At 41.8% G+C, this 26,923-nt stretch overlaps 1 protein-coding gene across 7 annotated transcripts in view; it reads right to left on the bottom strand.

Annotated features, from left to right (window-relative positions):
* The window catches only part of ALPK1 (alpha kinase 1), a 121,520-nt gene that overhangs the window by 11,971 nt on the left and 82,626 nt on the right, over positions 1-26,923 (bottom strand). For all 7 annotated transcript variants that reach the window (XM_082837755.1, XM_082837751.1, XM_082837753.1 and 4 more), the window contains exons 5-10: positions 10,576-10,774; positions 6,785-6,844; positions 4,633-4,719; positions 3,804-3,880; positions 2,834-2,929; positions 638-742 (exon numbers count right to left, since the gene is read on the bottom strand). In XM_082837755.1, coding sequence (XP_082693881.1) covers positions 638-742; positions 2,834-2,929; positions 3,804-3,880; positions 4,633-4,719; positions 6,785-6,844; positions 10,576-10,774 — 624 coding nt within the window. The remainder of the gene's footprint in view (positions 1-637; positions 743-2,833; positions 2,930-3,803; positions 3,881-4,632; positions 4,720-6,784; positions 6,845-10,575; positions 10,775-26,923) is intronic.

Below are 26,923 nucleotides of genomic sequence, written 5' to 3' on the forward strand. Positions count from 1 at the left end.
AATCAGGGAAAACTTTTCATCCCTGGAGGACAGTCATTAGAAATATTATAAAAAAATAAACATGTGTCATGGAAAAATACAGAAACTACCAGCTATCATCCTACCGTAGCCCTGATACTTTTTGATCAAAGACGATAAATTTGTTACTGTTGCTATTGTTAGTTTTAGCAAACAGAGTCTATATGTGGAATGTGGACATAATAATTTTGCTATATACAAACACATCATTTGTTTAATAATAGTCAAAACAATAGATTAGTGGCTTCCAAACCCCTCTGTGCATTTGAATCACCCGGGCAGTATTTCATAATGAAAGGTTTCTGGGTACAAACCCCAGGGATTTACATTTAGTGGATTTAGGGTAGAGCCCAAGAATATGTATTTTGAAAGGGCTTTTAGGTGATTCTGACATGCTTGGGAACCATTGTTCTAGAGCAGATAACATCAAATCCTCCAGCTGTATTAACTTAGCTCCCACTAGGATGTCACTACTCTGACTGATAAAACCTTTACATATGTGAGGTCTGATCACAATTATCTAATGATATACACAAAGCCTATTTTAAGGTTAGACCCTTCCCTCCCAGCAGTTACATCTGTCACTGGAGAGAGGAGCAGTGAGGGCTGCACTGTTTACCATAGCCGTGAGCACGAAGAGAGGCGTGTAGGGACTGAAGGCGGCTGCCAGCTTGCAGGCTTCAGCGGCTGACAGCAAATGGTGGTCAAACTCCTTCAGCAAGCCCTGTGAGAAAACAGGAGGCCGAGTGTACTGCTGACAATTATTGATCCATTAGCAAAAGACAGGCTATAAAATTCCTTTGCTTTTCTTTCAAGATTCTGAGGCATGCCCTGCGCCTCATCACAAGCATTTCAGAACAGGGCCAAGAAAGAGTAAGTGGGTCAACAGACCCCAGGACAGTGACTGTCCTTTCCCCCACACCCATACATCATCCATCCCCAACTCATACCGCAGAGAAGGCCTCACGTGTGCAAACATTCACACTGCCTGCCTGTGCAAAGTGATTCAGACAAGTTTCTTTGGAGGATCATGCAGCTCTTTGTTCACAGAACTCTGCACATTTTGCAGTCAGATTCACTGATGATTTCTGCATTGTTCTTGTCAAATAGCCCTTTAATGTACGATTTCACAGCAATTAAGATTGAATCATTTATTCCAGAAATATGTATTGAGTACCTCCATGTGCCAGGCACTGTTCTAGCCATGAAGGAGAGAGCAGACAGTGAGCCTGCAGTAAGCTTATTTCCTGTTAAGGGGAGGAGATCAGTCAATACACAAAACAAGTAAAATGCATTGTATTTGAGATGGCAGCAAGTGTTCCAAAGGAAAATAAAGTGAGAAGAGGCTGAGGACGTCCAAGGCGGAAGGGCAGTTTGCAATGTTAAACAGTCCTCAGAGACAACTTCACTGAACAAGGGGCATAACCCTTTTCCTGTGTTTTGTTCTGACAGCAAAGGCAACATTTTGCTAAGATTCAGATTGCTAGCAGCAAGCTGTATGTGTTCTTATGCTACACTAATTAGTACTGAGTACAGTTACTGTTGCTGCCTTGGTATTTTTTTTTATAAATGTATTTATTTAATTTATTTATTTATGGCTGCATTGGGTCTTCGTTGCTGCGCGCAGGCTTTTTCTAGCTGCGGTGAGTGGGGGCTACTCTTCGTTGCGGTGCGCAGGCTTCTCACTGCAGTGGCTTGTCTCGTTGCGGAGCTCGGGCTCTAGGCACATGGGCTTTAGTAGTTGTGGCTCGTGGGGTCTAGAGTGCAGGCTCAGTAGTTGTGGTGCACGGGCTTAGTTGCTCCGCGGCATGAGGGATCTTCCCAGACCAGGGCTCGAACCCATGTCCCCTGCACTGGCAGGCGGATTCTTTTTTTTTTTTTTTTTTTGCCGTACGCGGGCCTCTCACTGTTGTAGCCTCTCCTGTTGCGGAGCACAGGCTCCAGACGTGCAGGCTCAGCGGCCACGGCTCACAGGCCCAGCCGCTCTGCAGCATGTGGGATCTTCCCAGACCGGGGCACGAACCCATGTCCCCTGCATCGGCAGGCGGACTCTCAACCACTGCGCCACCAGGGAAGCCCCCCGGTATTTTTAAAAAGACAATAATTGACGATATCGTTAAAAATCTCAATTTCAGTGCAGTGCAGGAGAGAAGTCAATGTCTGTGCGATGCTGCAAACTGCTTAGAGACCTGGCTTCTGCTCCCAGTTCTCTTATTACTGATTGTACAAGTTGCGGAGGTCACTTAGTTTCTCTGGACCTTAGTTTATTTTTCTCAAAAATGGGACTGACACATGTTGCTCTACCTACCTCATAGGCAGATGCGGTGTATGTGGATCATATACATACACACACACTTTCTGAATTATAAAGCAATATACATATATTTGTAATCATTACTATCACAGATAAGAGCCTAAGCAAGTGACTGATTTGAACAGATGGTAATTAAAGTCTTAAAGTTATTACCCCTTTACTTTGTCATTGAGATAGCCCAAGTGTAGAAACTGAATTTTGTGATAATTTGAAAGGAAATCATGGGGTTCAAAGCATTTATCACTTTGATTTCATTCATTCATTCATCCATCTTTTTTTCCCCAGTACCCTCTGTAGGTCTGGTACTGTGCTAGGTGCTGGGATAATAAAGCCAAACAGGACACCATAGGAACCGTCTCCAGGACTGCTCACATTACTTGAAGAGGGGAGACACCGTGCCGCCTGACTCCTGGAGAGAGAACTAACCAAGCGCCAAAAATAATGTTGACCGTTTTGCAGGTGATGCCACTCTGCACCGTGGTTTTGACAAGTGATAGTTACCAAGTTAATTTCAGGATTGCTTTTAAACTTTTCATAATCTTTCCTGCTCATGGAAACAAAGATATCTGCCAGTATACCTAGTGATGTGGAAATGCCCTGTAAGGAAACACAAACAAAACACAGATTAGGAATTCACAGTCAATTGTTGCTCTCATCTCAAGGCCTAAAGTCAATGATTAGCCTTCTAAATAAACCATTGCTTATTATTATTGCTACTGTTATTATGACACTGCGGATACTTCTCAACTGGTTGTCACTGGGCTTGAGAGATCATCACATCCTGAGGACATGGGAGTAATGCAAACTCAGCTATTTCTTAGTTGGCCTTCACTGGATTGTCAACACTAACTTGTCCATACTGCTAGGCATAATGAATTGGCCCAGTCAAGAGTCCCCACACCCCATTCCACTTGTGCTGTTAAAAGGACTGTAGGAGGCAGTGCTGCTGACACAGCTTGGGAAGATGTATAACCCAAAGCTTCAATTAACAAGGAGAATATTCTCACAGAGTCACAGAGAATGAAAACATCAAGTAGGAAAGCAAATGTTGCTTCTCAATTTCTTGAATAAAGATGCTGCGTAAACAATTGAAGTCTTTTCCCATTCAACTCAAGAAAAATGATTTTACATATAAGCAACTTGACCACCTCAACTTTGCTATGGAATTAGGTAAAGGCTAAATATATAATAAAATAGGTATCAATAAAAATAAATGGATTGGTAGAAATAAATACATAAATAGTTACAAATATATATAGAAATACTAAATATATACCAGGCGTCTAGCTGTGAATGAGGACGAGCAAGACACTAGAAGGAAGTTACCAAATGTTCCTGGTCCGACGCCTGGGTAGAATCAATAAAAATAGGACCAATAAAATTGATAAATGATAAACTGAATTGTGCCATAAGGAGATAATCTTTCAAAGACAAGTACAGGAAATGAGAAAATAAGCACTAGACAAACAACCTTTTTATCTGGCTGAGGAAGTGTCAGATATCCTATGATTGAGGCCCATATTAACTCTGCTGCTTCGTACCACATCCCTGCAAAAAAGGAGATGGGACAAACTGCTAGTATCTGCGAGTATCTGTGCTCTTGTGTCAGAAAATACCTTTAAAAACTAATACAGAAAGAAGATTCATTGGATTTTGTTAAGAAAATATATGACTAGATTAGACTGACAGCAATCAGCAGATAGCAATCTGCTGGAAAAACAGCAATCTGTTTTTCCAGTTGGTTTAATACAGATAATTTTTCCCTTCACAGGGAAACAGTAAGAAATATTATATATTACATGTGTACATATAAGATATATTAATATAGAAATAATTTTCTCCATTATTTACAAGATAACAATTACCATCCTCTGTTAAATTTCAAATACATTAGTTTGCATTTTAAAGTATAATTAGGGTCCTATAAACTTTGCTTGTAAAACTCAGGAATACCTTCCCAGGAACGAATGGGTAAGCTGTCAGGGTGGGTTTAGAATAAGATGTCACTATAGCAAACGGAGTCCTAATGAGCTGAGAGCCAGATGCCAGAAATAATACCGAGAATCCTGTGGTTAACAGTCATAATATACAACTGTAAATGTCTTTAACAAAACTCAACAGAAAAATATTTTGTTTTGTTAATGTTCATAATATTCCTGGCATCTTAAGTGTCATTCTTTTTTCCATAAGGAAACTAAGGGAAGTGGGGATGAACTGTATCAACCAGATACAATGAGAAAAGTCCATAGTAAAATCTTGTAGCCAGACTTGGTAAATGAGCCTTGAGAGGATGACTGTACCTAACTTTTGCAGAATTTGCCCTCTGATCTGTATGCAGACCGACTGCACCAGGACCTTGTCACTTTCATTTCTGTACAGCCAGGTACCTACAATAAAGAGGAAAAAAAGAAAAGCATTTTTGGCCTTGAATTATTTTTTAAAATTAAAAAAAAATTAATGTTTATTTATTTATTTATTTTGGCTGCACCGCTAAGCATGTGGGATCTTAGTTCCCTGACCAGGGATCGAACCTGTGCCCCCTGCAGTGGGAGCACGGAGTCTTAAACACTGGACCTCCAGGGAAGTCCCTGGCCTTGAATTATTAAAGAAATAGCCTGGTGAAATAAAACGATTTTCATAGAAGCCTTAATGAACACATGTGATATAAATTCGGGAGACAATCTCTTCTTTGTATTTAGAATAAGGTCCATACTTCTTGCTGCAACCTATGAGGCTTCACAGGAACTGAATCCTGCCTGGTCTCCACCTCTCCCCGTTACCAACTGGGCTCTGCCATGCAGCTTCATTGTGTTTCTTATAATAGCAGCCGTCTCCTGCTTCATGGTATCTGCACTTGCCATTCCCTCTACCTAGAGGGAGGGATTCCGCCCCCTCTAGCTCCTAATTCAGGGCTTATCCTCAATGCTATTGCCTCCGAGGCTTCCCCAGGTTAATTAACTACAGTGTCAACCCCACTGTCTTGTGGTTGCCTCATGGAGGGAGGGATCCATCCCATCCACCCAAAATTGGTTTGAATGTTGAAACTGATGGCTCTACACAGGCACTAAGAGTATATGAAAAGATTCAGTGCTCACATAATGAGCCTTTCTGAGGAGAGCAGGGAAGGCACCGAAGCTGGTCTGTTTGACTTAAGTGAAGGGAGTGGTGAGTGGCTTTTGTTTTTATTGTGATTAGGGTGTGGGTCTGGGATAAAGGTTCCCACAGCTAGGCCAGGGTTTACTGATAAATGAGCTTTAAAAAAATCAGCCTGTTCAGATGTGGGGCAAAGAGGGAAGAAGCTGGGGCCTGACAGCAGCTGCCAGTTGCCAAACATCAAAAATAAAGTCAGACTCATTATTACATGCTCTTATTATTCTGTGTCACATCACCCTCCTTACTTTCTCCCTAGCTTTTAATCTGTGTGTGTGCATGCGTGCGTGCATGTGTGTGTGTGGTGTAGAAGATGGGAAGTATGCATATTGTAGGTTAGTGATGGTGGTCACAAATGGGGGTATGTGGTCAATATCTGTTATTTCAAACTGCCTCCCCACTGGAAATGTCTACAAGTTTCAAGGAGCTCAAGACCTTATATCCAAGCATATTGAGCTTAAAAGTCGACAAGGAATTGTGTTCAATGTAATAGGAAACTTGTTGACTTAAGTGCCCAGAAATTCAGACAAGGTATTTGAGGCTTAAATTGTTACGCAACTATTAGGACTTGCTTCCTCTCATGTATGATTAAATATCAAAAGAAATCTATTTCAAAGTAAGGTTTTATTATAGCTCCTCTGTAGCAAAATAAAATTTATTTTCCAGACCCTTTAAATACATAAAACTGTAAGTGTATTCTCCTGAATTTATAGGCTCAATTTCCATTCACAATTCTTTTCAAAGCTGTAGCTGAGCCCTTTCTGAGGTCCAGGGAGTTACCTACCTTCACAGCGAATGTTGATTAGATAACACACTCTACAATAAAGCAGGGCGATATTAGAAGACTTGGTTGGGTTGTTTTTTGTTTTGTTTTTGTTTTTAAATAGAGAAAATGGAAACACAGAGAAGTAACCTGCTTGACCAAAGCCATTTCATTTATCAGTAGCAGAGCCAGTCCCAGGTAGTTCTGGGAACGTCTAGTGTATAGTAACTACCAGGTCATTACGTTTCATTTATTTATTTATATTTATTTACTTATTTAGGCTGTGCTGGGTCTTCATGGCGGCACACGGGCTTCTCTAGTTGCGATGTGCGGGTTTCTCTAGTTGCGGCATGCAGGCTCAGTCGCAGTATGTGGGATCTTAGTTCCCTGACCAGGGATCGAACCCTGGCCCACTGCATTGGGAGCGTGGAGTCATAACCACTGGACCACCAGGGAAGTCCCCACTAAGTTGCTTTTAAACTGGAACTCTGGTAGGGGTGGAGGGTGAAGGTCATTGTGAAGATATGAGAGCACCTTACCTGTTGCTCCACTGTTGCTTATCAGACTGCTCAGGATATACTCTGCTTTTAGAAGTTTCCCTGAAAAGAAGCAACACATAATTAGTTCTGAACATGTGCTTTAAATACTGCTGTTCATGCTCTAAGGTTAACACATTATAACAGGGAAACATTCTATTTTAAAATTTAAAATCAGTAACTACATCATACACAAAAGTGAAAAAGAAGAAGTTTTCAGAAACTGGTAAGGTGGGAAGTTGTACAGTATCTGAAATTGCAATTAAATTCATATACATGTACATACATATACACACACATATTCATTCATATGAACGAATAATCCATTCATATAGAGTAAGGCTTGAGAAGTAAAGGCAAACCTTTGTCAAAGGCTGTGTCTCCTTTTTGTGAAAACTATGCCTCCAGAAGTGGAGGAGAGGTGCCCGTGAATAGGTCTATTTACAGAATTATCAGGAAGGAATTTTTTTAGGGGGTGGGTAGAGAGGTTCTTTGTAAACTTTTCATTTATTTCATTAACACCACGTAGGAGGGGCCTACACTATGGATGGCTGTTTTTCTGTAAGGAGGAAACTCAATCATTCATCCTTTTATCCATTTCTGCTCCCAGGTGCCTCTAAGCCCCATATGACCTGGCCCCTGGGACTTCTTTGACCTCTTCTCTTAGCATTCTTTCCCTCATCCTCACTCCTTCTACTTTGGTTACAGTGGCCTCCTGACTGCTCCTTGAATCTGCCAGGCTTGTTCCCATGTCAGGGCTTTTGTACTTATTTTAGTCTGGAATGCGTTTATTCCAGATATCTCCAAGGCTTGCTCCCTTCTCCTTCAGGTCTTTGCTCAAATGTCACTTCACTGTCTCATAAGGCCTTCCCTGACCACCCTATTTCAAAGTGCAGATACAGACATATACCTGACTGTGGTAGATTGTGATCCAAAGGAGGTCACAACAATATCTTCTATCCCACATGCTCTTCTGCAACGTGACCTTGCCATTCCTCCATCAAGAAGTGGACTCTATTTTCCTTCTCCTTGAGCCTGAACTGGCCCTGTGACCTGTTGTGACCAATCGATGTGGCAGAAGTGACACTGTGTACCTTTCTGGTCGGGACATTAAGAGATGCCTCTTGAGTGTGGATGCTTCTCTACAGCATAATTTTGTACTTGACCTGCTAGGTCCCAGAAATTTCAGTCCTGAATTAATTTCTTCTTAATTACTTGGTGGGTGATTCCCTCTCTTGTGGGTAAATTCAGACTCCACACAGACATTTGGCACAGACTTGGGGTTTTTATTTCTTTACAGAGATTTTTTTTGGCCTCCACCTCAGAGCTTGGGCAGAGAATAAGCTTCCTCATCACCTCTCTGGGGGGGCTGGTAGAGCAGTTCAGTCCCATTTCATAGCTGTGCAAACCTTTAAGGATTCCAGCTTTATCCAAATATTTCACTCCACGTGGGCCCAAGGCCCTGTCTCTTGTCCCTGCACAGGAATTAAAGTGGCAATCCCTTCCCCTAGGACTATATCCAAGTGTAAATCTCTTTGGCTATAGTGTCAGGAGCAGTAGTCCATTATTCTGATTTTAAATGTCTTCTATGTTTCAGGCACTTAAAAAATATTTAATTCACGATATTTATGTACCGTGAATTAAATATTTCGATAGTTAATATTTAAGTGGGAGAAGATTCCACACTTGCTCAATCCTCCACGCTGATGGAACTGGAAGTTTGACTCTTTGTTTTTAACTGTGGCTTGAAAGGTTTTGTCTCCTAATTTCAGGCAGGAGTGAGCTGGGCAGGCCCAGGGCATCCTCTCTTGCCTCTGAAATCCCACGACATTGAATGCTTGGACCTTTGGAATGGGTTCTGAGTGGATACCAGGATGGGCTGGGTCAAAGGGGAAAACAGGCAGACTGTGCTGTCCCTTCATATTATCTTTATCCCTTTCCCTTACCCCTTATAATATCGTACACACCTCTCCTTTCTCTATCCCAGGATTCCCAAATGCTGGGGACTGAGACCCCTTTTCACTGTACCTTGTTCTCTTTCCAGGACACCACTCCTGCCTTAAGTCCCCCTTTCTGGCTGAGAAACCCAGTGTAGGTAGAGCCTCAAGAGGTATCTGGGGGCAGAAGTTTACAGATAAGCACCTTAACTCTGAGGCTGTGTCTGTTTTCTTGTGGCATTTCTGGTAGTATCTTTGAGGAAAAGACAACCCCAACTGTTGCAGAATAAGATCTAGGACTTTTACCTTAGACATGTGATGTGCGGGCAGAGGAGCGTGCTGCTCATGATGGTATCAAGGCCTAATTGTCATCAGAAGAAAAAGTCTATACCACCTTAGTTAGAGGCATGAGAGGAACAATCAACCAAACAAGTAAGTGAAAAGATTATTTGGTTGTGTAAAGCAAAGCTATCAACATGACTACTTACCACTTGACCTTGATTTCCATGTCACACTATAGCAAATCTGTAAATCTGTGTATCATGAAACATGCCTCAGTAACTGTTCCAAGTTCAATTTGATGAGAACCAACATTAGTTTGCCCACGCACGCCCGGCCCTCAACTTTCGGTTCCCCTAACAGAATGCTCTGCTCACACATTATTCCATCTGATGCCATCAGAAGGCGTATTAGTGGTTAGGTTTTTCTCATACCCTCAACATGATAAACCCCAAACATTATAAAATGTCCCAAATCATGGACATTTGAAGTAAGAATTTTTTCGTAAGTTCAACTCTGTTGATGCAATTACTTTAGAAAAGTAAATAATAAGATATGGGTACAATTTATGCACAGCTGCAAGAACTTGAGAGTGAATGAACTTGGGTTTGTGAAAAGTTAACCTCCACAAGCCCATGTCTCTCATGTCCTTTTATCTCTATCCCTCTCTGTACTCAGCAACTGTCCCATTCATTACAGTTAGTACAGTTCCTTTCCAAAGGAAATGAAGTAGTTAAAAGATATTTTAACTTCTTCAAGGCCAGAGTTATTAAAACAATAGCAATAGCTAAACCCAATTTAAAAAATGAGCCAGTCCTGTTTCTGGGACAGGCAACTTGCATTCTATTTTCATCCTTTATCCTTTCACTCTTGGAAAAGAGAACAGCAGGCTACAAGTTTCTAAACCTCATGGTTATCAGTAATTTAAATAATTCAAGAATTCTATGAAAGTGAACTTTGCTGTAACACATAGCAGGCCCCTCTCCCCTCCAGTCCCCCTCTACATTACAGCCTAAGTTAGAATGTCAGCCTCATTTTTCATTTTATTCAAAGTGACAGAAGGAAAAAAAAAAGATACTTTAAGGCCTAATCAGGTACTGTACTGGTGTTCCATGTGATGGAAAAATATCTCAAATTACTTCAGTGGGTTTGTCAGGTCTATTGTTAGCATAGTCAAGTGGCCCTACAGAAAGGAGACTGGAGAGCTAAGAGAAAATAGTAGAATTCTAATCTGATTTTTAAAGGCTGCTGGTCAGAAGTATAGCAATTCAGATACCCCTGTTTGAAAGCAGCAGGACAGATTTGTTAGACGACAAAAGCTCCAATTAGTATTTTCCACCCCCTTTCACAATTTTCTCTATTGCTTTTGGCTCTGAAATCCTTTATGCCAGGGCCTTTGTGCTGGCTAGAGGCAGGGGGAAGGGCAAGGCGGCGGGCTGGCGGGAGCGCCGGCGGCTACAAAAGAAGGCCCGAGGGCCCCGGTGCCCGCCGTCCCCGCGGAAGTCAAGGAGCCCCGAGGAAGGTGAGCCCCAGACGGGACGACTCCGGGACGAGGAGGGCCTGCAGGAAGGAGCCTACCTGAGTGCATCGAGATTCGGGCTTGGCGAATAACCACCTGCGGGGCAATTGGCGTTGCTGGCTGCAGCTTGTGCAGCCCTTGGGCGACCTGCAGGAGTTCGCCCGAGACGTCGAGCCCGTACAGGAACCGGTCGCTCAGGAACACAATGGCAGCTGCGGTGGCACACTCCCGGGTGAGGATGGAGGCTTTCAGGGACGCCTGAATGAAAAGAAATAAAGTCGGGCAGAAAAGAAGGCAGTCTTGGGACCAGTAGTCTTCTAGGTATTATTATCAAAACAAGAACAACAACAAAACCTACAGCTACGAGAGGAAACAGTACACTACTGAACAAAAAGCTAATAATAATGATAATGATAATAATAACGATAATGAAAAGCCCAATTCATTTGTGGGATAAAATAATATTTCTTTCATTCCATTTTCCCTATTACATTTCTAATATTATACATGCAATAAATGCATATTTCTTGTTATGAAAAAATTCAAACACCAAGTAAAAATTAAAAGTGCCCCTTTGTTTTTTTCTGACACCTTACCTTATTTTTTCCCTTCCACAAATTTCATTCTCATTCTTCCTGTTAATGGTTTCCCAGAGATCCTTCCAGAACTTCCTCTACCCTTTTCTGTTTATTTAGACATTGATTCTTTGTCCTACCTTGCCTTCTCTCTCTCCCTTCTCATTTTCTCCCTCTATTTTTCTTTTCTTTTTTCTCTTTCTTTTCCTTGCCTTCTCCCTCCCTCCCTCCCTCCCTCCCTTTTCCTTTATTTCTTTCCTCCCTCCCTCCCTCTCTTCCTAAATGGCATTACACTAGATATATTCTTTTGCTACTTGATTTTTTTGGTCATCATAACATCTAGAAGTTTCCATGTCATTTCATAATATTCTGCTTCATTTATTGCCTCTATTTTAATTAAGAAGAAATATAGGGGCTTCTGCGCTGGTGGCGCAGTGGTTGAGAGTCCGCCTGCCGATGCAGGGGACACGGGTTCGTGCCCCGGTCCGGGAAGATCCCACATGCCGCGGAGCGGCTGGGCCTGTGAGCCATGGCCGCTGAGCGTGCGCGTCCGGAGCCTGTGCTCCTCAACGGGAGAGGCCATGGCAGTGAGAGGCCCGTGTACCGCCAAAAAAAAAAGAAGAAATATAGACTTCTAGGCAATATTTTATATTTGTTTAATATGATTATGTTTAGTTAATGAATAAAGTAAGAAAAAAAACAGACATGAAATGAAAGTATAACATAAAGAGTGAGAAGTAGAGATAAATGAGGCAAAGTTTTATGGAAAAAATCATCTTTTGGCCTCTTAAGGTATTATACAAAAGACATTGAAAGTCATGCAACTGTTAGCATAAATGAGTTTACCACCCACTAGTACTTTCTCCATTTGCTAAACTATATCAAGCAGAGTTTTTTCTGGGCATGTTAGCTCACGTATGAAGCCTAGAAAGGCATTGTAAGCATTGCCCATTCTCCTACCACAATCTTATCATACAAGCATTGCTTTCTTCACCACATAAGTACTAACACTTATTGGGCAAAACCAGGTGCCAGGCACAGTGCTAAGAGCTTTATATGTATTAATTTATTCGATCCTCACAACAATCCTAAGAGGCAGATTCTATTTATTTAAAGGTCAAAACCAATATTTTAATCATCCAATTGAATCACTCCTCCCATTCTTACTCCTAGAATCCTATTTCTTTTCATTTATACCTTGCCTACCGAGAATCAGCACAATAATCCTTCTCTTATCAAACTAATGCTTTCTTAACTTGTTAAGGGTTTTAACCTATTGCTGTGTTTTTTAAGTTTGAAAAGTGATAATGTGCTCTTGTATTTATCCTTTTGTTCTTAGTTGATCACTACTGAAACTGTGATAGTGATGCCAATTGTTAGGGGAATACCTCTTCTCTCCTTTGATGTTTCCTTCCACGTGAAGGGAGCTCAAGTACTGTAGCACTCCTGGCCTCTCTCTACTCCTTTACCCACTCTGTCCCAGGAGAGGTGGACTACACTGATAAGAAAAATTGGGAAGAAGAAACTGGGCATGCATGGCTTAGCTCCTCTCTTTTTTCTTTTGGGAATGAGTTGTCTAAAGGAAACAGGGATTCTTCTCTGCTCTTCTATATCAGAAAGCCACCCTATATGGGGTGTTCTGCTTGGCCCAGTAATTTCTGTGACTGAATGGGGAAGTCAACATAATTCTGGGGTTCATCTAGCAGACCCCCTTGTTCTAATACCAAGCTATATCTTTCAATTTAGCCTTTGTCAGAATTAAAGGTAATATTTAATCTCTTGTCTGCCTAACTCCTCTTGTTTTATATCTTAGTTTGCTCCAGGAGGGGAAGAGAGGTGTTAGTTACCCCAACATTAACCACTGCCTGACACACCGTAACCCTTTCTAAGGGAAACTGCTCTGCCCACAGCCACTGCCTTTGAAGCAGCAATGTATTTTGCTACTTGACCTTGATCCCCTCTCCCCATCTTACCACCAGCTCAAGGCTAACCTAAGAGTACCCACCTGACACTTGGCCCATGACTCTGTGGCCTGGCTTGAAAAATGAACTTATTGATCTGAACTAAGAAGGATAGAAAAAATTTTCCAGTTGTTGCAGGATGGGAAGAAGCAGAGAGTAGAGTGTAGCTAAGCTACATTTATAGACGACACCAGAGTGAAGATCCAAGAATATGACTCCAAAGCCACCTTTTCACAAGTGCTGTTCTTAGAGTTACAGGTTTCCTTTATTGCTCCATGTGTATCTTCATAACAATGTACACTCCATTTTATGAGTTTGCTTGTGTGAGCCTCTGTTTTACCCAACCAAAAAAGCCTAACTAAAACTGAAATGCTCAAAACTGCAATTGAGGTTTGTCAAATAAACTATCAATCTGAAAAACACAAGTTTTAAAATGAGAACATGTCAGTCATTTGACATTCATGAAATGTAAACTTAAAGATGGAATAGGAAATTGATGATTTTATGTATGCCCAGCTCTGTTTAATAAGGACAGTCTCTGATCAAGAGTTCTTTCTATGCTAGCTACACATAAATATAGCCCTTTGGTTTGCAACCTCAGCTGCCATCTGTAGAACTTGCAGCTTCTGCCACTGCCAGGCTCCCTTAAACCTTTCTCTGAAACAGCATCTCTATTCCTGTCACCCTGCTCATGACTATGTACCCTGTGGAGGGTACTCAGCAAGCCAGAGTGAGTCTCCTCTCTTTGAGGTACATGCTTCATGTTTAGTTCTGCTCTCTATTCTCACAGGTGCTTCACTTCAGTTTTGGGGTAACTGAGTTCCTACAAGGGATGCAATGTTTAGAGGCCGGTCAATTCTCTAGGGCTGATTCTCCACCCTTTCCTCCCTGATAATAATGGTTTCCATCTTCATAGTACCATCTAGTTTATGAAAAACGTTCACACAAACGAACTCATTTAAATCTATAGTAACTAAAAAATCTAAGTAAGATAAGGAAACCGTGGCTGAGAAGTTGACTTTCCAAAGTTACAAAGTCAAAAGGGTCAGGGTGAGGCAGGAAGGAACTCGTCTCTATCTTTTCTATTGTGGTAAAAAGCACAGAACGTAAAATTTGCCATCTCAGCTTTTTTTAAGAATGGCGTTCAGTAGTGTTAGGTATAGTCACATTATTGTGAATTAGATCTTCAGGACTTTTATATCTTGCAAGTATGAAACTTGATACAACAACCCTTTCTCCCTTCTCCCTAGCCCCTGGTAACCACAATTTTACTTTCTGTTTCTATGAAGTTGACTATTCTAGGTAACTCATATAAGTGGAATCATATAGTTTTTGTCTTTCTGTGACTGGCCTACTTGACTTAGTATAAAGTCCTTAAGGTTCACCTGTGCTGTAGCATGTGACAAAATTTCCTTCCTTTTAAATGATGAATAATATTCCATTGTATGTATATACCAATTTTTGTATGGATGAATCTAGACCCATTCATCTGTCAATGGACATTTGGGTTGCTTCCACCACTTAGCTATTGTGAACAGTGCTGCTATGAACATGGGTGTGCAAATATCTCTTTGAGGCCATGCTTTCAATTCTTTGAGATATATACCTAGAAATAGGATTGCTGGATTAAATGGTAGTTATATTTTTAATTTTTTGAGGAACCACCACACTGTTTTCCATAGAGTTTACACAATTTTACAATACCACCAACAGTGCACAGAGTTTCAATTTCTTTACATCCTCAGCTAATACTTGAGGAACCCAAGTCTCTCAAGGGTCAGTTTTTCGTCTGCTTTCCACCTGTGTCTGATGAAGGTGATTTTGAGTAGGGCCTAATCTGGGCACAGGAATCTGGGTCTTTGTAGCTAGGGCTGAACTCACCACTCACTGAGTCCAAACAGTGGTTCTAAGGAACCCTTATCCCTTATTATGATAAAAAAAATTATAAGAAAAAAAAAAAAACAGGGACAAATAAAAACAAATCCCAATTGAAAAGAGTGTTCTTGTTATGTGTTTAAAAATAAGAGAAAGAAAAGAAAACCTTCCAGGAGATGGCCTTTAATTTCAGCATTTTGAAATTCTCTAGTGAAAGTTGGTACCAAAGGACCAAATGATAATTTGGTGATTAGCTGGGGATTACTCCAACTGGGAATTTCTTACACAGAGCTGAAAGGACGCTCTACAAGTCTAGTGAGGTGGTCTTCCCAAGTTGAGGAGATGGAGCTTCTAGGAGTCTGTAGAGGCTAAGGTGGCCAGGGTTCACAGAGCAGAGAACCAGAAGGAGAGAGCTGCACAAAGCAAGAAGTCCAGAGGTCTGCAGAGGGTGCCCTCTGAGTCTCCAGCAGAACACTACTGATCAGCTCATGTATGAAAAGACACCACCCAAGGCCGGGGAAAGAACCATCTGAAAGGAGCAGAGGAAACAATCCCCAAGCCTCACGTAGTTTGTGTTTCTACCAGCCATAGTAGGAAATCATGTCATTCACAGGGCAGGGGGTAGAATATTCAGAAGGGTATTGCTTCAGTAGTGAGACAAAATTAACCTCAGAGGAAGATGGCTCTTGACCCACTCTGAAAGTTTAGAAGCAAGCATGGCATGGATCAAACTATTTCCTAACTTGACTGAATTCCAGAACAAGGTTCAAGAATATTTATAGGCACCCAAATTATCTGCCATATTATAAGGTAAAATTTATAATGTATGGCATCCAGTCAAAAATTACCAGGCATGAAAGAAGCCTACACTAAAAAGAAAAAGAAATCAATAGAAACTGAACCCCGAATGACAGTTTTAACTGTATTTTATAAGTTCAAGAAGGTAGGGTAAAAATTAGGTGGGATTAGGGACATGGGAGATATAAAAAATGATCCAAATCCAACTTCTAGAGATAAAAAAAATGTCTGAGATGAAACCACAGGTATCTGGACTGTGTCCAAGGTCCTCCATTTGCTTGCCATGGTCAGTTACTAAACCTCTCCTAGTCTCAATTTCCTCATCTGTGAAATGTGGATAGTACCTATTTTCAGTGCTGTTTTAGGATTAGAGGAAATGTGGGTCAAATGTTCAGCACAGAGCCTGGCACATTGTGGGTGCTTAATAAATGAAGAGGAACACTAGGAAAAAAAATAGGAAAAAAGAATTCCGTTCACGTGCTCCCATTCTCCTGTATGATAAAATAACAACAAGCAAAGACAGGCTCCTAAAAGAAATGTCAGTGGAATTTTCAACAGAGTAAAAAGGAAATAACAGATCATGCATATAACATCTCTAAGGTTTATCTCAGAAAATGGTGAAACCTCTCATTTAATTTCTTCTCTTCACTAAGTCTAAGGACTGATGTTACTGGAAGCTGAGAAAAAAAAAAAAAAAAGGAAAATGAGCAGGCTCTATGGCAACTGGCGAAGGAAAGCTGGTTCTTGAAAGGGAGGCTTCTTAGCGTGCACGTGTGAGTTGCTTTTGGCTGTCGCCAATGGAGGAATCCCTCCCGAGCACCTGTAAAGGATGCCACAAACACCCCATTCTGCATCCTGCGTGAACACGCCATATATTTGAGCAGAGAACATTCCCTCATCTATTTTTCCCCCTTCTACTCTTAATAGTTTGGAGCACAAAGCCTGAGAGAGGGTGACCTGCCAGACAAAGGCCCTTTGAGTTCCTTGGAAAAGTAGAGTTGGAGGAGGATGGAAGGAATCCAAGTGGCCCTATTATTTCCACTTGCACTAATTAGACATTTTTCTGTCAGCTATTGAGCACTGCTGAGAGGCCAAACTCACTGAATTCATTTCTAAAGTGTTTACAGAAGTTTGCATCTGTTTGTGTCTCTTCAGGAGGAAAATAAGCACTTCAATAGCATTGTGGAAAATCTAAACGAAGCATCCTATTCTGGAGGACCTGGCATCTCCGCAGCTGCATAATTTGACTCTGTTCAGGGCCCGAACCTCTCGCATCTCTCTCCAAAACCTAACGACGCAAAATGCAGAGAAGTCAACTCAGGGGAATCTTTTCTTTCTTGTCATTGTCTTTTCTCTCCCTCTTTTGAAACGGTGGCCTGCTGTGCACTACATACAGATTTAGGTGGGTATCATTCTTGCAGCCCCTCTCTCGTGTTTCCACCAGCACTCTCAGAAATTAATACCCACTTTCATTTGTTGCCAAGTGGGGGGATAGTAAATTCCTCAGCAGCAAAGCAGAATACATCACCATCCTGGGAATCTCCCCCAAACGTACACCGGGGGAGCACTCTGACTTCAGAAAGGGAGGAATGAAAGGAGGCCCGAGTGTGTGGTAGGGAAGGACGCTAAAGAGAACGTTTCCCTACATGGTAAAATGTGCCTGGGTTATGCACAATTAGATTAACATGAAAGAGAGTCCCTTTCCCTCCCCCACTCCCCCAAAAAGAAAGAAAACAACACAAAAACCCTAACCCACTGACTACGTGGCAGTGCCTTTGAAATGCATATTGGTCTACGTGGTATTTGATTCAGGATTCTTTTTGTCTGGGTTTTTAGACCCACGACTGACCTGCCATCACAGAGGGCTCAAAAATATAATCTTTTAAGATGGTGTCACAGTAACAGAATTTTAGTGATGGAACCAACATAGGATAACTCAAGATAAAAAAAAAAAAAAAAAAGGAATTCTGTTTTATTATCTTTCCTCAGAGGCTGACTTAGGAAGCTTGTCCCAATAGCCACTGAATTGTGGCTTTTCTTCCTGAATGAACCTGTTTAAATAAAAATATATGGATACAGATAAGGGAGTGTGTATGCTGGAGCTCTAAAGAGACAGACTCACAAATGTGCACACACACACACCACAGTTTTTTCACATCTGTTTTCAGGATGGGAAATATGGGGTCCTAATTGAGTTTATGGCACAAAGGGAACTTCATGGCGAGGAAGCTGAGTCAGGTGGTAAAAGAATTAAACTCCACAATGAGATTTCACTATGCAGATGATTGAAAAAATGCGAAAGAGCCTTTTCTAAGGGCTTTTACTGAACAGCAGCAGGAAAAGTGTGTGCTGTTTTCATGGCTCCTGGCATTAGTGCTAGCCCCTCCCAACACTGAGCATCAAGTTTGGGTCCCAGCTATGGGTTCAAAGCCACGATGTGTTCACAGCAATGACAATGGCAGCTGTTCTCAAGGGGGGCTGGGTGAGGGGACTCAGAACAGAAGCCATCTGGCATTGCAATTGGCAGGCGCAGTGTAAGGGGAAATTATTGCTGCATAGCAAATTGGGAGATAGGAAAAAGGCAGGGGAAAGGGAGGGGGGAAGTGTCCTGAGGTGAGGAATTAGCCGAATAAACAAATGAAAAGTGACTGAGGGCTGCATAGTTATATATCAACAATAAGGCAGAGTAAGAGTCAACTGATCAAACTGGACTACTCAAGGTCAAGGGAAGACCAGGCACAGCATGCACCACGTTTGTCCACCCACCGAAACGTGAGGAGAAGAGGAAAAATCCTGAACTTTCTTACAGTTTATGTTCAGGGCCTGTTAACATTTCACCAATCTTTCCTTCATTTTACCAGTGGGGCATGCAGAGTCAATCACTTTCCAGAAATAGTTACAACCTTTCTCTCAATCTCAATACCTAAAGATAATAATTTGGATCATCTATCCCTGCTTTCTTACCCTCCCTCTCTCAAATCTACTGTGAATGGAGTTGGGCTGTCTTGTTAAAAGAACGAGAAAGCAGTATCAAAACAGAGGCCACCCACCCAGGATCCTGGTGAGCCTCACGGCCCCGGGTACTGTGGACCTGCGTGTCTTACCTTTCTTCTGGACTCCAGGTTGCTACAGCCACCATGGTGATTTCAGCATCCACACTGATGACTCACCCAGCACACTGGTCTCTCTTGCCATGGCCTCCTTATTTCCAAGGATCTTGTTCTACACTTAAGCTTAGTCACTCTCATGGTCAGTCACTTTAGAACTTGCTACTTTGGTGGCATCACAATCAGAATCTCAATTCCAGCATTTGATTCTTTAATCTTTACCTCTTCTTCTCCCAGCTCCCTTCCTGGATAGCCCAACTCCAGTAATTCTGCAACCCTTTGGGGACACCCACACTATCTGCTGACCTTACTGGGGTTTTTTTTGTGTGTGTGTGTGCTACGCCATCAATTCCTCACGTCCTCACTTGCCTCTTTAAATTCCATGGTGCATCAACATAGCAACTTTTTAATAAGCATTCTTCGCTCCTTTGCTGCTTTCAACTTCTATCATATTTGTCTGGCAATTCTGACCATGTTTATTGTCAAGGAAAAATGTTGGCCTCGTATTAGAATCCCCTAGGTAGGCTTTTAAAAATCCAGATGCCCAGATGGCACCCCAAGCCTGTTAAATCAGAATCTCTGGAAGTGTACCCAGGCATGTTGCTCTAAACGATGCCCAGGTGATACCGATGCTCCCCAGGTGATTCCCATGATTCTAGAGTTGAGAACCCAGGAGCTAGCCTGACCTTTAGCCTCTTACCCCACCCCTCACTCCTCCTCCCTACTGGGGGTGGAGTGAGTTATCTGATGGGAGTAGCATACCTGGCTCAGACCTTCCTCTTTCCTCTCTTCAAGTCTTCCTTCCTGTTCTACAGTAAGGGAAGGGACCTGCCAGCAACAAGATGTGTCTGAAGTGAAGAATTTTCCAACCCACTTGTCTGAAAACCTAAAGCTACATTCTCCTATCTGTTTTAGAATAAAGGTTGCTCTTTTGCATCTATCTTTCAGTTGGTTCTGAACACAGGAGGGGAAGATGAATATTATTTATTGTCACTTAATATTTTCAAATTATATGTAATTCTCTGCCTAATCTGAGCTTCTACCCAAGCAAGTGAATGTGGCTGGAGAAAAACACACAACCATAACACTTCACATTTATGACCATGACCTGAGGCTGGCCCTTAGCATGGCCTAACAACCCAGCTACTATTATACTTCTGCTCTCCTCTCCAGCTGCCACAGCCCCTTTAACCTCCTCACACTCAGCTGATGACCTGGCTTCTTATCTCACTAAGGAAACAGTCAGTGAGATGACATCTTCCTTATTCTCTTACCCAAATCTGCCAACCCTCTTGTACTGTAACCCATGTGTCCTCCCTACTTTCCTATTGGCATGTTTAAGGCCAACCCCCCCAATTAAATACTCAATTCTATCCTGCCTTCTTTACTCTAGGACATTATGCCTGTAAATACTTTCTTTCACTTCTGCATCATTAATTTCTTCATCTCTACTGGATCATTCTCATCAGCATACAAACATTACAATATCTTCCATCTTAAAAAGTCCTCCCTTAACCATATATCTCTGTCTTAGTCCTTTCAGGCTGCCATAACAAAAATGCCATAAACCGAGTGGTTTATATAACAACAGAAATTTATTTCTCATAGTTCTGGGGATTGGGAAGTCCAAGATCAAGGAACCGGCAGATTCCGTGCCTGGTGAGGGCCTGCTTCCTGGTTCACAGATGGCATCTTTTCTCCATGTCTCTCTGGGACCTCTTTTATAAGGGCACTAATCCCATTCATGAGGGCTCTGTCCTCAAGGCCTAATCATCTCCCAAAGCACCCCCTCCAAAACCATCACCTTGAAGGTTAGGATTTCAACCTATGAATTTGGGAGGTAAGGATACAAATATTCAGTCCACAGCATTCTGCCTCCAGCACCTGTCCCATTTCTCTGTCCCTCTTTACAGCCAATCTCAAGAGTTGTCTAAACTCAGTCTTTGCTTCCTCACCTCCCACTCTTTCTTAAATCTATAGCTTTCATCCCCAGCACTCCACTGAACCCATTCTTTTCTAGGTTGCCAACAACCTCCAAACCCAATGACCATTTATTAATCCTCATCTTATTCAAACTCCTAGAGCCATTTGGCGGTGACAATCAACCCCTCTTTTTTTATTCATGTGACTTCTGGCATTTCACACTCTCCTGCTTTTCTTCCTACCTCATTGGCTGCTCACTCTACTTTGCTGGAGCATCCTTCTTTTCCAGCCTCTGAATGTTAAAGCCCTAGGATTCAGTCCTAAGACGGCTTCCCTTCTCCAGCTACATTCACTTAGACTGTCCCATGGCCTCAAATATCACTTCTGTTGACAATCCCCAATTTAAATACCATCCTGAGTCTCTTTCCTGCAATGCTGCCTAGTGTATGAAATTGCCTAGACAATAAATAGCCCGATGTGGATGTCAGTTAGGTATCTCAAACTTAACATGTTTAAAACAAAACTCTTTATTTTCTCTTCCATACTTGCTTTTCCATCTCAGTAATGACAACTCGTCCATTCATTTGCTGAGGGACAAAACCTCAGAGGTTTCATTCTAAGTTTGTGGCTCTTCTCCTTCTCTCATACTCTACATCTAATCCACCAGCAAATGCTGTTGGCTCTACCTTTAAAACATGCACAAGATCTGGAGGAGCTTCAAGAGGGCGGAAGAGTAAGACGCAGAGATCACCTTCCTGCCCACAAATACATCAGGAATACATCTACATGTGCAACAACTCCTACAGAACACCTACTGAACGCTGGCAGAAGACCTCAGACCTCCCAAAAGGCAAGAAACTCCCCACGTACCTGGGTAGGGCAAAAGAAAAAAGAAAAAAACAGACAAACAATAGGGACGGGACCTGCACCTCTGGGACAGAGCTGTGAAGGAGGAAAGGTTTCCACACACTAGGAAGCCCCTTCACTGGCAGAGACTGCAGGTGGCGGAGGGGGAAAGCTTCGGAGCCGCGGAGGAGAGCACAGCAACAGGGGTGCTGAGGACAAAGCGGAGATTCCAGCACAGAGGATCGGTGCCGACCAACACTCACCAGCCGAGAGGCTTGTCTGCTCACCCGCCAGGGCGGGCGGGGCTGGGAGTTGAGGCTCGGGCTTCGGTCGGAGCACAGGGAGAGGACTGGGGTTGGCTGCGTGAACACAGCCTGAGGGGGTTAGTGCGCCACAGCTAGCAGGGAGGGAGTCCGGGTAAAGGTCTGGAGCTGCCGAAGAAGCAAGAGACTTTTTCTTGCCTCTTTGTTTCCTGGTGCGCGATGAGAGGGGATTCAGAGCGCTGCTTAAAGGAGCTCCAGAGACGGGCGCGAGCCGCGGCTAACAGGGCGGACCCCAGAGATGGCAATGAGACGCTAAGGCCGCTGCTGCCGCCACCAAGAAGCCTGAGTGCAGGCACAGGTCACTATCCACACCCGCCTTCCGGGGAGCCTGTGCAGCCCGCCACTGCCAGGGTCCCAGGATCCAGGGACAACTTCCCCGGGAGAACGCACGGCACGCCTCAGACTGGTGCAACGTCATGCTGGCCTCTGCCGCCGCAGGCTCGCCCCGCATCCGTACCCCTCCCTCCCCCCCGGCCTGAATGAGCCAGAGCCCCCGAAGCAGCTGCTCCTTTAACCCTGTCCTGTCTGAGCGAAGAACAGATGCCCTCCGGCGACCTACACGCAGAGGCGGGGCCAAATCCAAAGCTGAACCCCCGGAGCTGTGTGAACAAAGAAGAGAAAGGGAAATCTCTCCCAGCAACCTCAGGAGCAGCGGATTAAAGCTCCACAATCAACTTGATGTACCCTGCATCTGTGGAATACATGAATAGACAACGAATCATCCCAAATTGAGGAGGTGGGCTTTGGGAGCAACGATACATACATATTTTTTACCTTTTTCTCTTTTTGTGAGTATGTGTTGCTTCTGTGTGTGATTTTGTCTGTATAGCTTTGCTTTTACCATTTGTCCTAGGGTTCTGTCTGTCCGTTTTGTTTTTTTTATTACTTAAAAAATTTTTTTTCTTAGTAATTATTTTTAATAACTTTATTTTTTTATTTTACTTTATTTTATTTTATCTTCTTCTTTCTTTTTTTTCCTCCCTTTTATTTTGAGCCGTCTGGAGGACAGGCTCTTGGTGCTCCAGCCAGGCGTCAGGGCTGTGCCACTGAGGTGGGAGAGCCAAGTTCAGGACAGTGGTCCACAAGAGACCTCCCAGCTCCACGTAATATCAAAAGGTGAAAATCTCCCAGAGATGTCCATCTCAACGCCAAGACCCAGCTCCACTCAACGACCAGCAAGCTACAGTGCAGGACACCCTGTGCCAAACAACTAGCAAGACAGGAACACAACCCCATCCATTAGCACAGAGGCTGCCTAAAATCATAATAAGGTCACAGACACCCCAAAACACACCACAAGACGTGGACCTGCCCACCAGAGAGACAAGATCCAGCCTCATCCACCAGAACACAGGCACTAGTCCCCTCCACCAGGAAGCCTACACAACCCACTGAACCAACCTTAGCCACTGGGGACAGACATCAAAAACAACAGAAACTACGAACCTGCAGCCTGCAAAAAGAATACCCTAAACACAGTAAGTTAAGCAAAATGAGAAGACAGAGAAACACACAGCAGATGAAGGAGCAAGGCAAAAACCCACCAGACCTAACAAATGAAGAGGAAATAGGCAGTCTACCTGAAAAAGAATTCAGAATAATGATAGTAAATATGATCTGAGATCTTGGAAATAGAATGGAGCAAATACAAGAAACATTTAACAAGGACCTAGAAGAACAAAAGAGCAAACAGTGATGAACAACACAATAAATGAAATAAAAAATTCTCTAGAAGGGATCAATAGCAGAATAACTGAGACAGAAGAACGGATAAGTGACCTGGAAGATAAAATAGTGGAAATAACTACCACAGAGCAGAATAAAGAAAAAAGAATGAAAAGAACTGAAGACAGTCTCAGAGACCTCTGGGACAACATTAAACACACCAACATTCGAATTATAGGGGTCCCAGAAGAAGAAGAGAAAAAGAAAGGGACTGAGAAAATATTTGAAGAGATTATAGTTGAAAACTTCCCTAATATGGGAAAGGAAATAGTTAATAAAGTCCAGGAAGCACAGAGAGTCCCATACAGGATAAATCCAAGGAGAAACAAGTGAAGGCACATATTAATCAAACTATCAAAAATTAAATACAAAGAAAACATATTAAAAGCAGCAAGGGAAAAACAACAAATAACACACAAGGGAATCCCCATAAGGTTAACAGCTGATCTTTCAGCAGAAACTCTGGAAGCCAGAAAGGAGTGGCAGGACATATTTAAAGTGATGAAGGAGAAAAACCTACAACTAAGATTACTCTACTCAGCAAGGATCTCATTCAGATTTGATGGAGAAATTAAAACCTTTACAGACAAGCAAAAGCTAAGAGAATTTAGCACCACCAAACCAGCTTTACAACAAATGCTAAAGGAACTTCTCTAGACAGAAAAGGCAAGAGAAGGAAAAGACCTACAATAATAAACCCAAAACAATTAAGAAAATGGGAATAGGAACATACATATTGATAACTACCTTAAATGTAAATGGATTAAATGCTTCATCCAAAAGACACAGACTGGCTGAATGGATACAAAAACAGGACCCATATATATGCTGTCTACAAGAGACCCACTTCAGACCTAGTGATACATACAGACTGAATGTGAGGGGATGGAAAAAGATAGTCCATGCAAATGGAAATCAAAAGAAAGCTGGAGTAGCAATTCTCATATCAGACAAAATAGACTTTAAAACAAAGACTATTACAAGAGACAAAGAAGGACACTACATAATGATCAAGGGATCAATCCAAGAAGAAGATATAACAATTGTAAACATTTATGCACCCAACATAGGAGCACCTCAATGCATAAGGCAAATACTAACAGCCATAAAAGGGGAAATTGACAGTAACACAATCATAGTAGGGGACTTTAACACCCCACTTTCACCAATGGATAGATCATCCAAAATGAAAATAAATAAGGAAACACAAGCTTTAAATGATACATTAAACAAGAATGGACTTAATTGATATTTATAGGACATTCTATCCCAAAACAACAGAATACACATTCTTCTCAAGTGCTCACGGAACATTCTCCAGGATAGATCATATCTTGGGTCACAAATCAAGCCTTGGTAAATTTAAGAAAACTGAAATCGTATCAAGTATCTTTTCTGACCACAACGCTATGAGACTAGATATCAATTACAGGAAAAAATCTGCAATAAATACAAACACATGGAGGCTAAACAACACACTACTTAATGACCAAGAGATCACTGAAGAAATCAAAGAGGTAATCAAAACATACCTAGAAACAAATGACAATGAAAACACGATGACCCAAAACATATGGGATGCAGCAAAAGCAGTTCTAAGAGGGAAGTTTATAGCAATACAATCATACCTTAAGAACCAAGAAACAATTCAAATAAACAACCTAACCTTACACCTAAAGCAATTAGAGAAAGAAGAACAAACAAACCCCAAAGTTAGCAGAAGGAAAGAAATCATAAAGATCAGATCAGAAATAAATGAAAAAGAAATGCAGGAAACGATAGCAAAGATCAATAAAACTAAAAGCTGGTTCTTTGAGAAGATAAACAAAATTGATAAACCGTTAGCCAGACTCATCAAGAAAAAAAGGGATAACACTCAAATCAATAGAATTAGAAGTGAAAAAGGAGAGGTACCAACTGACACTGCAGAAATACAAAGGATTATGAGAGATTACTACAAGCAACTCTATGCCAATAAAATGGACAACCTGGAAAAAATGGACAAATTCTTAGAAATGCACAACTGCCAAGACCGAACCAAGAAGAAACAGAAAATATGAACAGACCAATCACAAGCACTGAAATTCAAACTGTGATTAAAAATCTTCCAACAAACAAAAGCCCAGGACCAGATGGCTTCATAGGCGAATTCTATCAAACATTTAGAGAAGAGCTAACACCTATCCTTCTCAAACTCTTCCAAAATATAGCAGAGGGGGGAACACTCCCAAACTCATTCTACAAGGCCACCATCACCCTGATACCAAAACCAGACAAAGATGTCACGAAGAAAGAAAACTACAGGCCAATATCACTGATGAACATAGATGCAAAAATCCTCAAATACTAGCAAACAGAATCCAACAGCACATTAAAAGATTCATACACCATGATCAAATGGGGTTTATTCCAGGAATGCAAGGATTCTTCAATATATGCAAATCAATCAACGTGATACACCATATTAACAAACTGAAGGAGAAAAACCATATGATCATCTCAATCGATGCAGAGAAAGTTTTCGACAAAATTCAACACCCATTTATGATAAAAACCCTCCAGAAAGTAGGCAGAGAGGGAACTTTGCTCAACACGATAAAGGCCATATATGACTAACCCACAGCCAACATCATTCTCAATGGTGAAAAACTGAAACCATTTCCACTAAGATCAGGAACAAGACAAGGTTGCCCACTCTCACCACTCTTATTCAACATAGTTTTGGAAGTTTTAGCCACAGCAATCAGAGAAGAAAAAGAAATAAAAGGAATACAAATTGGAAAAGAAGAAGTAAAACTGTCACTGTTTGCAGATGACATGATACTATACGTAGAGAATCCTAAAGATGCTACCAGAAAAATACTAGAGCTAATCAATGAATTTGGTAAAGTAGCAGGATACAAAAATTAATGCACAGAAATCTCTTGCATTCCTATACACTAATGATGAAAAATCTGAAAGTGAATTTAAGAAAACACTCCCATTTACCATTGCAACAAAAAGAATAAAATATCTAGGAATAAACCTACCTAAGCAGACAAAAGACCTGTATGCAGAAAATTATAAGACACTGATGAAAGAAATTAAAGATGATATAAATAGATGGAGAGATATACCATGTTCTTGGATTGGAAGAATCAACATTGTGAAAATGACTCTACTACCCAGAGCAATCTACAGGTTCAATGCAATCCCTATCAAACTACCACTGGCATTTTTCACAAACTAGAACAAAAAATTTCACAATTTGTATGGAAACACAAAAGACCCCGAA

Source organism: Leucopleurus acutus (assembly GCF_964270905.1).
Source record: "Leucopleurus acutus genome assembly, chromosome: 4".
Lineage (NCBI taxonomy): Eukaryota > Metazoa > Chordata > Mammalia > Artiodactyla > Delphinidae > Leucopleurus > Leucopleurus acutus.